At 31.2% G+C, this 12,788-nt stretch overlaps 1 protein-coding gene across 4 annotated transcripts; it reads left to right on the top strand.

Annotated features, from left to right (window-relative positions):
* Positions 1-5,836: 5,836 nt before the first annotated feature.
* LOC107937420 (leucine carboxyl methyltransferase 1 homolog) lies at positions 5,837-12,300 on the top strand. 4 transcript variants are annotated; one of them, XM_016870293.2, is made up of 14 exons: positions 5,837-6,047; positions 6,778-6,866; positions 7,037-7,179; positions 7,474-7,521; positions 7,594-7,675; positions 8,134-8,236; positions 8,511-8,631; positions 8,785-8,832; positions 9,281-9,403; positions 9,494-9,577; positions 10,074-10,138; positions 10,832-10,883; positions 11,250-11,288; positions 11,895-12,300. In XM_016870293.2, the coding sequence occupies exons 1-14, from the start codon at positions 5,968-5,970 to the stop codon at positions 11,973-11,975; spliced, it is 1,158 nt and encodes a 385-aa protein (XP_016725782.1). In that variant the 5' UTR covers positions 5,837-5,967; the 3' UTR covers positions 11,976-12,300. The 4 variants fall into 4 exon arrangements, with proteins under 4 accessions (XP_016725782.1, XP_016725784.1, XP_016725781.1 ...); XM_016870292.2 differs by having other exon boundaries at positions 5,863-6,047; positions 9,278-9,403; XM_016870294.2 differs by having other exon boundaries at positions 5,891-6,047; positions 9,284-9,403.
* The last annotated feature ends 488 nt before the right edge of the window (positions 12,301-12,788 follow it).

Raw genomic sequence — 12,788 nt, 5'->3', positions numbered from 1 at the left:
AAAGTTCCTGAAATTGTTTAGTAATATATTTATAAAAAATTGGTATAAAAATAAATGATATTTTGATTTTTGGAATGGTAAAGTTAGGATAATAATAGGAAGTTTCGCATTCAAATTTTATCGATATTTTTTTTTATTTTACCTAGAATGATGGTAAATGTTTCTCCTACCTTATCTAGTGGATGAGGGTTCAATCATCGTCTTTGGTATGGATTAATATCTACCCCTTAATAGGTGTACAGTATGCAGAATATTAATTACTGAACTCAATCCAGTAAATAACTTAAGAAATAAATAAAAAAACACATTCATAGTAATATTTATTATTTTATAAAATAAATAAATGATTTTTTAGTAATTTTTTAACTAAGCTAAGACTTGTTTGGTATAGGGATCCTATATGATAACAAATGGGTTAAATCATAAGTTATCATGTATTCTCATTATTACATATAATTTTTAAAGGATTGCTCGAATAGATAATTGTGTTAACAACTTGTAAACACAGGTTCGTAATATTAGTTTTTATAAATTTGACATGTTGGATGTATTTTTATTATTGTTATGGGATTATATAATACTCTATGTTGAACAATGTATGATTTGATTTGTCATAAATTCTATTTGAATGTGGTCTTATAAGTGTAACGGATCATGATGTGCGGCGTTTTATTAATAGCTTTCACCTAAAGTAATGTGCACAATCATATGATAAAGGTTGATAGTACATAATTTGACAACAAACCTTGTCAAGTATGAAAATGGGGTGTTGAAGTTTACCTGTCATTTACTCGCATATAGGCTTTGCTTGATATAGTGGAAAGAAAATAAGAAAGATAGAAAATTGAAAGGGTGGGAAAATAAAAAGATATAGTCTTGTTTGGTAGGAAAAATGAAATAAAATGAAAAGATAAAATATTTGAAAAATGTATAATTTGAACTAAAGTATACTTCTCCCTTCTCATCATTCAAATTTGAAAGGATTAATTTTTTATACATTAAGATAAAAAACTATTTATCCTCTTATTTTCTTTCCCCCACTTTTTTTCCTTACTAAATATACTCAAATTTTATTTTCTTTCCACTTTTCATTCTTCTTCTTTTATTCCTCATTCTTTCTATCAAACCAAACAGACTCTTAAGGTTGGAGAAATTAAACCTCTCAGGAGTGAATCCAGAAAATTTTTTTTGAGAGACGAAATTCAATTGTATATTTTTATAATAATAAAAATATAATATGATCGTTTTAATAGACTATATCTTTATAATTTTTAAAAAATTATATTAAATTTTTATCATTTTTTAATACCAAAATATAATTTTACCATTATTAATTTAAAATTTTATAATTTATAAAACACCTAAATAATTTTTTTCCATTTTAGGAAGGCTGCCCCTCCCAACGCCTTGAATTCGCCACTAAAACCTCATATACAAATATGCGATTGTTCGCGTTTTCAAGCAAAGTACTCATGTTTGCACATGATCATGCGTCATCTCTAATTTCAACATTTTCACTTTGACTACATGTAGTGATGAGCGCATTTGAAATTGAGTTGTTTTAGCTATGCTCTCAACTTATATTGATTCTCATTTGGCATTGAAAATTTCACATTTCTTCTAGTCTGAAAAGTTTGTTTCACGTGCTAGTAAATTTTTGGTTGTGCCGAAAAAGAAAAAGAAGAAAAATGAATATTTGTAACTCGATAAAGACTAGGTATATGGATTTCAACAATTATAAATGTCGAGTTTCATTCAAAGCATATATTATAATTAGGTTTTTAAATTTAATTAAAGAGTTCAAAACCTATGAGTATTGAGGTATTACTCTTGTATTATTTAGTATGAATATTCGGTGGTTAAGATTAAATATAGGTCTTATTTGGCAATTAACTGGTAGTTGATTGTAGCGACTGGTTTGACCAACTGATTTTATTAATTGTTTAATTAAAAGTGTTTGATAAAACTTAAATGATAGTTGAAAGTTGATATGTGTAAAATGATAAATAAGAACGTGTTATATTTTATTGTTAATTATTTATTTGTTTATAATACTTTTATCTTTATTGGGTAAAATTATTTAAATAAAACACTATTACCAAAGAATTCAAACATCGTTGTGGAAATTAATTAGTGAATATTTTTAATTTTAAATAAACAAAATTTGTAAGTTTATTATTTGCAAATATTAACTTTGTGAAATTTGATAAATATTAATAGTGTATCAATATGATTGTAAACTATATTCTTAGTGATAATTATGTCATGTTATTAGTATGTAAACTAGTGATAATTATGTCACACTCTGAAAAAATTTGCCAAGTGGCGTATTTCAATTAATATAAAGTTGCATAAGAAATCATTTTACACAGGTAAATTAAAAATAAATTAAAAGAGTATATAAATATTGAAGGATGAATGTATTCAATTAAAAAATTCTTGCAGCAATGTTGATTTTTTTTAGTTTTACTTTGGACGTTGGAGATGAAAGTGAAAATGGAATAACGAATGCTACTGATATCTTGACGCCTCTATTAGGTTTAAGAGCATGTGGCAAATGAAGTAAATTTTTAGCAAGCATGATTAGATATGTCATTCCACATATCTTATTCTCAATTAGTTGTTGAAAAAAAGTTGTCTATCCTAGAGTTTTTTGTTTTGAATGTTTTAAACTCAACAAGCTCTTACAAACCTTTATTCACCAAACATTTCAATTAGATGATTTGATGATTCAATCCTCCATTTGTGCCTAAATTAACTAAAAAAAACCCAAAATTTTGTTTACCAAACACCCCCATAGATTCATGAATTTAATTTGTAAGGAACTTGACACTTGTATTTTTCTTATATTCATTAGAGTTTAAAATCTTTAATGATTATGAATTTAATTTGAAAGTAAATTACCATTCCATCGGCAACATCGAGTTCTGCTTTTGTAACAACCTGATTTTCAGTGATGTCAGAAACAGTGGCTTTGAGACAATAAATTTTGACAAAATACTTGGTATATATTATTTAATTAGTGTATTCATGAGGTCTACAGGGTCATATTAAATTTTGGTTGAAAATTTTTATTGTTTGGATAGTTTAATAAGTAAAAAAGGATTGAATTGTAAAAGTTGAATAGTTAAATTAAAGGGACTAAATGGATAGTAAACCCATGGGAATTTAGTTAGTGGAATTAAATTATGATTTGCATAAGTGAATGGCTTAAACAGAGGTTAATTAAGGTTGATTAGGAAAGTTGTTAAAATTACAAAAATATCATAGTATATATATTAAATTAAACATAAAAAAATTGAAGAAATTTCTCATTTTCTTCATCTTCTTCACGGCTAATAGAGGAAAAGCTAAGGTTTTTCCTTTTGATTTTCAAACCTTGATTTGATCAATAACATGGGGATAATCGGGGAAAAGGTAAAACCACGAAATAGTCCCTGTAATTTGAAATATTCTGCAAAACAGTTCGGTAAGTTCGTATATTTAATTATACTCCTAAATGCTTACATTCTTGTTAAAACGTTGTTCATATACTGGAAATACGCTCAATCGAGCCAAACCTTACTGTTATACTGAATGAAGCGCAATCGAGTAAATCATACCTTTATACTGAATGGATGCTTAACCAAACAAATCCTATTATTATACTGACTGATGTTTTATCAAACAAATTCTAATGTTATACTAAGTAAAGCTCAAACGAGTAGAAACCTACGGTTATACTAATGAGAAGCTCAATCGAGCAATGCATATGATTATACTAAGCTACTGAATTGATTGTAATTATTGCATGCACCCGCTACTCTAGCTAATTGTCCACCCCTTCCAAGTGTGATTTCTATGTTATGTATGGCCGTGCCTAAGGGCATATCGGTTGAAGTAGATTATTCTTTTTGATCGATCAATCAAAACCCCTTCCCAAACTGTACAAGCTTCTTCCAAAGCATACAGCTTTCTGGATGTAGATGATGATAAAGTTGTGTGGATTGGAAACTATGTTTAATGTTGACTAAATCTATATTTGAATTGAAAGGTTTATTAACTTCTAAACGAACTTACTAAGCTTTGTATAAGCTTACCTATAATTTGTTCATTTTGTATATTACATTTTGAAGGCTAAGAGGATCGGGTCAATGTTAGGAATCACACTATCCGGGAATCTTAGTAGACTTAATTTCTCGGTTTGGTATATGACATGCACTAGGAACCTAAGTATTATTGTATTGAATGTCTAATTTTTGAGTAAAATGTTGTGACATGTTATACACTTGTTCAACTTGTGAATTCCTACTTGTTACTTAATATGTTTGAAAGTTTCAAAATATGAAATGGTATGTTATAGGTTATTTTAGTACATCGGAATGGAATGGGTGTCTATTAAAAGATAAACGTGTTGTGGTTACAAGTTGAGAATGGATATATAATTATGTTGTGAATGTTTGAAGTATAATTATATCTCTTGTACGTGCATTTGAAAGTATGTGTAGGTACCTATTCTTAAAGGGAATGAAATTGGCTATGAAATGAGTAATTTTGGGCTCACATAACTTGAGATATGGGCGTGTGACTCGGTCATATGTCACTTGTTTGTCATCTGTATGCAAGTCAGTGAGTTACACGGCCTGGCACACGGGTGTGTGGGGCAATTTTGAGAGTTACACGGCCTAGCACATGGGCATGTGACACAGCCGTGTGACCCTACTCAGAGAGTTACACAGGTGAAGACACGGGCTGGGACACGACCGTTTTTCCCTACTCAGAGAGTTACACAACTTTAGACACGAGTGTGTCTCTTAACTGTGTGAGGTACACGGCCGTGTGTCCCCTGTTTTCAAAATTTTCTACTTTTTCCCAAACTTTCTAAATTGATTCAAATTGGTTTCGAATTGCCTTTAAGTTATTTTTAAGGCCTCAAGGGCTCGACTTAGAGACAATATGCATGTGTATGAATGGTTTATGATGTGTTTGAATTACTGTATGATATTACGTTTAAAGGTATTTGTTTGCATGGTAATGCTCTATAACCCTAATCTGGCGACGAATACGAGACAAGGGTATTACAGCTTTGATCAGGCATAACAACTTCTGATGCATGTCGAGCATTTATGTTTTTGACACGTCTTGAGAGAGGATAACCAAGTTGTTGACCGTATAGTTAAAATGGCTTCAAACGAGAAAGAGGATCTACAGGTGTTCAATAATCCTCTTAGGGAGATGCTAGCAATCATTTATTATGATAAAGCAAGTAGTGTTTTCGCTCAGTTTAGTATAATGTAATTCATCTGCTTTGTTTCTTTACACACACAAAAAAAAAATACCATAAGTATCTTTTGGATACTTTTAAAAAATTATCTAATCGATAAACAAGATTTTTAAAATTGGATGAATGGTTAAATCAATCAAATAGTAAATTTTCGGTTTGACGATTTCAATTAAATAAATTATAACAAAATCATAAAAGTAAAAAAGTATTAAAAATAGATAATTGATTCCATCGCTGGTTGGATCGGTTTTTAACTTGGTTAAATCGGTTTCGAGCTAGATTCAACTGATTCGATTGATCAAATTAATCCGATTTAAACAACACCAATTTAAGGACCTCTTCTAAAGAAAATAAAAGAATTGCTATTTTTTGTCAAAAGAAAAAGAAATACTATTTTAATAAATAAATTTCTTATATACATATTTTAGTACATAAAAATTTTTAGATTATTTTAATAAAAACCCAAAACTCAAATTTTTTATTACAGTGTACAATATTGGATAAATATTTTAATAAAAATCCAAAACCCAAAATTTCTGAATAATTTTACCAGATGCTGACGCGTCAAATTGCGAGCCAAACCAAATCTCGGGCGAACCCTTCAATTAAAACCTCGAACCATATACGCACTTATAGTATTTTGCACTTTAATTTCTCTCGTATAAAAAAAAAAAATCGAACCCCCCTTCTCTCTATTGCTTTCCATGGCGAACTCGGTGGCTGATTCACGTAGCAACAGGGCAGCGGTTCAAGCCACCAACGACGATGCTTCAGCCAGTAAACTGTGAGTGCTATTCCTTGTTTCTTTTTTTTTTTGCCATGTTATCTCCATTGTATTTCGCCCCCTTGCAAACGTTAATTTTCATTTATTACTTTTTCTCTTTTCGTTATTTGAGAATATCGAAGAAAAAAAAAATTAGGTTCGGAACTTTTGAATTTTATTCGAAACGGTTTAGCATCGATCTTTGATGCAGCATTTCAATGTGCAAGAGATGATTCTAATGAACAATTAGATTAGAAGTATTTTTTTGTTCTGAACATTTCTTGATTTTTATTTTTGTTTTTTTGTGTATATATACATATGGAGATATCGCATATACTAGTGCAATACTAAATTAGTTTTGCTTGTACGATTTATATTTGTTTAATAGGCTATTTTATTTTATGTTAGTTTTGAATGATTTTAGGATGTATAATTGGTTGGATGCAAAAAAGTTTAATAATGAAAAATCGTATTCTGGATTGATATGACAGAGATGTAGGATAGATTTGAAATTTTACTTGCATGACGAGTCCAATTATATTTGTAAATCCAACTATTGGTTTGTGAAATAGAATATTAATCCTATAAAATGATATCAAAATGTGTAGAACTAATTTAGTTTTGCAGTACTGTAAGTGGATGCTTTTCTATACACAGTAATCTGAAAAGAAGTATATTTAACTCATTCAAAAAACTGAGGGGCATCACTTGGCATTTTATTTCTCGCTTCTTTCACACTGTGTATTTAAAGGTCATGCGTTAAAAAGGGATACATGAAAGATGACTACATCCATTTGTTTGTTAGAAGACCTGTGAGGAGATCTCCTATTATTAACCGTGGTAAGTTTTGATTCATTTGAATTTCATTGCGATTTTTTAACGAATTTAATCTTTATGGATTGTTATTCTTTTTTTAATGAATTTAATCTAATGGATTATTATTATTTTAATGAATTTAATCTAATGGATTGTTATTCTTTCTTTCTGTTTTATTTGGCTGTGTATTTTAGGTTATTTTGCACGTTGGGCTGCTTTCAGGAAGCTTCTATATCAGTTTCTTGATTGTGAGGGATCTAATAGTGAAAAGGGTAAAACAAGGAGGCAGATACTATCACTTGGTGCTGGATTTGATACCACCTATTTTCAGTTGCAGGTGCCTGATTTTTCTTGTGAGTTGGATAAACTCATAACATAATACAGACTTATGAAATTTCTACCTTTATTGTTTAACTTGTGTTGAACACTTGTAACTTAAGTTTTTCCATGTTTCTGTTTGTTGGCATTAGTTATCTGCTTTGTTTATTTTTCAATAATTATCTAGAGAAAATGCATGTTCCCTTGTATTTTTGCTGCATGTTTTGTGTAGTTCTTGAAAGATTTGATTTACCTTATGGAAGCCTGAATATTAACAAGTTTAATTGTGCCTTTTGTTTTCTTTCATTCACAGGATGAGGGAAAAGCACCGTATCTATACGTGGAACTGGATTTTAAAGAGGTGCATTTTTTAATTTATGATTGCAATTGATTTGTGCAATACTGTGCTTTAAACAGTGATTTCTTACTTTAGGTAACCAGCAAAAAGGCTTCCCTTATTGAATCCTACAGTCAGTTGAGGGACAAAATTGGTGCAACAGCATCAATCTCGCGAGGTAAGTTGCCCTGGCTACTGGGTTATTGTACGAAAAATTGCTGCTATTATTGTTTTTATATATCAAATTCCCATTTTTCTTTTTCTGGTTTATGTGGATGCTTAGTGCTATTACCAAGAGTGCTTTTTCCATTGTACATAAACTTTAACATTAAAGATGCCATGCAAAACATGAAGCAGAAAATTGTCCCTTTCAACCATTCTGTGAATAGCTCATATTTGGTTGAGTTTCTATTTGTTTGTTAAATATGTTTTTTTGGGAAGTCATATGTCCATTGCATCTAGTAGATGTTTTGAGGATTTGATGGCAGATTTTATATATTATAGTTCATTGTGCATCAACAAACTTTTGATTGAAGGAATCACAGAGCTAGCTTCTTGTACTCTATAGTATCTTGCTTTTGGTGCATTTTGGCACATGCTTCTTTGTAGAATGATACAGAGTTCATATATTTGCAGAGAATGGAGAAGTGCTCAGTGATCACTACAAGCTACTTGCAGTTGATTTGCGTGACATTCAGAAGTTGGATGATGTCATATCATTGGCAAATATGGATCCCAGGTATTTCATGAATCGATCCTATTCTTTTGCACTTGTTAGCATTTTTCTCATCCATTTGGAAGCTGCAAATAGTTGATATCTTTCTGGCTATTCCGTTTTGCATATATAATGATTGTAATTATGAGGGTTTGCTGAATTTGTGTTCTTTCCCTTGTTTAGCTTTTAAATTTGTATGTTATCTAGCTATTTTCATGATCTTTTGTTCCTTTCTGCCTTTTATGGGTGGAATCTATTTATTATTTTCATGTTAAAGGTCATCTGATATTGGTATCAGTCTGCCAACATTTATTATTGCAGAATGCGTTTTAATATACCTGGATCCAGATTCAAGCCGTTCTATTGTTGGTTGGGCATCAAAGACGTTTTCAACAGCAATATTTTTCCTATATGAGCAGGTATTGTACTTTTCTGAAACCTCGACAACTTTAGTTCCTGTCTTGTTGGTTGTGGTTTCTTGCTTATGTTCCTTCCTTGACTGCTGCCGTGCTTTCTGTGTCCATGCCTGAAGAGAACTTGATGAATCCGCCATTTATTGTCCTTGTCAACAGATTCATCCAGATGATGCTTTTGGGCAGCAAATGATAAGAAATTTGGAGGTGAAAACATCTTACTTTCTGGATTTCATTTATTTGGAGTTAGCTTGATTCTATGAGTGAATTAGCAGTTTCTCCACTGTTTGCGTGAATTTCTTTTGAACCCAGAGCCTCTTTGTAGTTTGTTCTTATTTTACACTTTGTTGATGTTAGGAGGAAAGATGTCTGGCTAGATAGGAATATGAACATCAGGTTCCCCTTACAGAATGCCATTTTCCCCCTCTTTTCTTTCTGGTTGAAATGCAAGAAACTTTTAAGGAATTGAGACATATAATTGCAGTCAATACCTTTTATTTTAAAATTTTGTTTATATTACCAAGTTTCATATAAAGCGTGAAGAATAATTGATGAGATTTGTGAACGTTCCTATAAGGAAACACTTATGATACTAGAACTCATGCCTTATCGAGCATGTTATCCCCCTTTCTAAAATTGGTTTATTCTGCAGCAGCAGATGCTCATCATACATAATAAGGGTTTCAATGAAGCGAGCTTAGTAATTAGTCAAGTTGCGATAAATGAGGGAATGCAGATGAATGTGTTATCATTCTTAAGTGCTGTTAATGCCAGAAATGTGAGGCTTGGATGTCTTGATACCAAGTTATAGTAACTTACTCTAGTTATTAGTGAAGATCAATAACTATTAGTCAGCATTTTGTTGCAGAGTCGAGGCTGTGCACTTTTGGGTATTGATGCTACACCAACTTTGCAAGCAAAGGAAAAACTATTTCTTGATCAGGGATGGCAGGTAAACGAGTATATCTTGTCTTTTTAATTCAACTTGATGCTATACCCTTTTTTTTTATGTTTTCTTAATTTGACTGAAATTGTGTGGTCTGTTCATAAGGGGATTTAGGATCAGGTAGATCATATATATTTGTCAGTTTATTTATTTCACGATATACTTTGGCTGGGTGCCTTTAGAGCAGCATTTCTATGATGGTAAACTCATTAATGCCTCCATACCTAAAAAAGAAAAAGTAATGCCTGATATAAAAACCTAGTTTTGGCTATATAAAGCTAAAAATCTAGCAACTGTCTTTCCAATTCTTCGTTTTCTTCCTAGTAACTGCCAGTGATGAACTTTAATATGTAGAAGTGAAGGCATCATCTAATAGAAGTAATATTTGTATATTCTTTGTCCCTTTTCTTCTTCATTTTGTTTTCTGGTCTTTTTTTTTTTTTTAAAAATTTATTATTTCAATTGTCTTTTATGTTCTTTGGTGTATTTCCTGGGATTTCAGAAAGCCGTTGCCTGGGACATGCTGAGAGTTTACAGTAAATTTGTCGACGCCAATGAAAGACGAAGGTAGATACTGCTTTATCATTATAAATAATTACTTTTCGTATATGTCATCGCCCATCGGAGATTTAGCCAGTGCAGATGGCCATTTGCCTGAACTCGATGGAATTTACTCATTATTTTGAACTAGGTTCTGTTCTGATGACTTTTTATTATCTTGTTAGCTAAGTTTGATATGTAGCAGTATCATGAACTTGAAAATAAGAATTAGATCATCTTGTAGTTATTTATTGCTTTCTGATTACGTAAACCATCTGTGGATTTCTTTCCTGTGCATGTTCCTATGGTTTTGTTGACCACTTTTATTTGATAGATATTCAATTGCCTAGGCAATGACCTGTTTAAATGGCTTAGTAAATACGCAAGTTGTAACTTCAAATTTGACCTTTAATTTTCTGTTGAGGGTGAAAATATTCTAACATAATATAACATAATACTTCTATAAGTTCAAATCCGAATCAGATAATGAATTCCTTTGTTTTGTGTGCCGTGCATTACTGTAAAGAAGAATGGTTGTTTCCTTTCTTTAAGTCGCCATTCTTTCAAGGTTTTTGAGAAGATATAAAGAGGAATCCCTTCCAATTTCTTTCTTCACATCTTTAGCTCTTTTTATTTTACTTTAATTGGAAAGCTTGCCAATTTTTTACCTTTCTGAAATATTTTGAGAGGATCTCTTATATTTGATTTTCTGGTGTTCAGAATCGAGCGGCTGGAATTGTTCGATGAATTTGAAGAATGGCATATGATGCAGGTAAGTGAATCTTTGGTTCAAACTGAAAGTTAACGTAGGAGTTCCTAGAAAATAAGACAAAGTTGGTCTTATGTTACTCCAAGCTTTATTTTTCTTGAAGAATTTGTCTGAATTTGAAAATGGATATGAACAATATGATTATTAACGATCCTCTAAATATAGGGAAAAAAAAATTAAATGCACTTGTATCCAACACTCATAATTGACTCTGAGTAGCATAGATTTGGTGTGTGGGTGTTAGCCTGACATGTGACGAGGCAAGCGGTGCACATACATGATCTATGCCTCTCATCTGTTGATTAAAAAGTTCCATGCATACTACTATTGTGTTCACCACTGATTTTGTTTGAAACTGCTGGTTTTCAGGAGCACTATTGTGTCGCTTGTGGAATCAATGATGCCATGGTATGTCCACAATTTTTCATTGGTTTTACTAGAGTATTTTACAGCATGCATGAGCATCGATCTTAGCATTGCATTCTTCGAACCTAAGGTGTAAAAGTCATTTGTGTTTGCAAGTTATTCAAGTTCAGTTTGAAAAAAAAAACCCCTTAAATTCTATTCAATCTCGTTGTTGAGTTCGAGTGACTTGAGTTTTCAAGCATTACTTGTATTTGTAATTTATGCAATGTTGTTTGAACCGGACTAGACTGGTGGGTTGGACCAGGAACCAGTACAGAGCGGTAGAATCGGGTAAAAAACTGGTTGAACAGGGTGGTTGAACTGGATTTTTTAATTTTTTATTATTATTTTTAATTTTAATAATTTTTTAACTTGACCGGTTAGGCCATTGTCCGGTTTAAAGAAACATTGAATTTAGGCTCATGAGTTCAAGTTAAGCATTTTAATCGGAATTATAGGTCAATCTACTCAAGCTTCGTCTTCGGAGTCAAATATAAAATTTTTTTTCTCAAATTTAAGCAGCTTGGGATTACCAATATTTTATTTACTCATTTTGATTGCGATTAATGTGGTTTTCCTTTTGACACTTGCTACTTTTTAATGGTGCAGGGGTTGTATGGTAAATTTGGGTTTGAAGATGACGAGCAACATGCCTCCAACACCTCGTCGCCTGCATCACCATCTCCATGAAATATACAAAGCAGCTCCACATCGTAGAAGTGGAGAAGCACGTGTGACTGACACGTGCCTGTGTAGCAAAGGGTAAGAAAAAAAACTGTTTAAACACTGAAAACAAGTTTCAAAAGGGTCTTATATTTTGATTTGCGGTGCATGCTTTGTTGAGTATGCTTATGTGTAACATGTTTTTTTTGTGTGACCTAAAAGAAATGGGCTTTATTTTTTCTGCTTGCTATTTTGGCAAATAAAGAACTGGTAGGTCTCAACTGTCCAAAAAATCGTTATGAGTAATTTTATATGTTTGTATTTGAATTATTTTTTTGGTTATAATTGTGTTTAAAATATATATTCATATAATATTTTGTTAATTAATGTCTATAAATATCAGTAAAGTATTAATTAGTTGTAATCTTAGTGAAGTTTTTTAAAAAATTCACTAACAAAAGTAATTCATTACTATATTATATATAATTTAAACTATTATTAGTAGCTGTTGGTTATATTTTTATTTATATGTTTTAGGCATTCTGATTATAGAATTCTCACAATATCAGATAAATTGTAGGTGTCTTGAGTTCTAATTATGTTTGGTTGTACGAAGATATTAATTATTGGTATCGATGACTAATTTTTTAACTTTGGTACTCTCCGAAGAGATAAATGGTTGATCATGAGAAGTTGATGAATCTCTGTACTCCATTTGTTGAAAAAAAGTGTTTTGTTTCATTCAAGTTAGCTCCACAAATAGGGGTGACGGTAGAAAAGAATTAAACATAATGAAAATTGAATTATAAATTTTTTAGGGAGTTAAAAGACAATTTTACC

The sequence above is a fragment of the Gossypium hirsutum genome, chromosome D08 (assembly GCF_007990345.1).
Source record: "Gossypium hirsutum isolate 1008001.06 chromosome D08, Gossypium_hirsutum_v2.1, whole genome shotgun sequence".
In the NCBI taxonomy this organism is placed as follows: domain Eukaryota; kingdom Viridiplantae; phylum Streptophyta; class Magnoliopsida; order Malvales; family Malvaceae; genus Gossypium; species Gossypium hirsutum.
The sequence above is the reverse complement of the archived record's forward strand: the minus strand, read 5'-3'. Positions and strand labels throughout refer to the sequence as shown.

Coding starts and splice junctions, on each gene's coding strand:
- LOC107937420 (XM_016870292.2), top strand. CDS start 5,968: ATGGCGAACTCGGTGGCTGATTCACGTAGCAACAGGGCAGCGGTTCAA. Junction 7,180..7,473: donor CCACCTATTTTCAGTTGCAG/GTGCCTGATTTT, acceptor TTTCATTCACAG/GATGAGGGAAAAGCACCGTA. Junction 10,139..10,831: donor GACGCCAATGAAAGACGAAG/GTAGATACTGCT, acceptor TCTGGTGTTCAG/AATCGAGCGGCTGGAATTGT.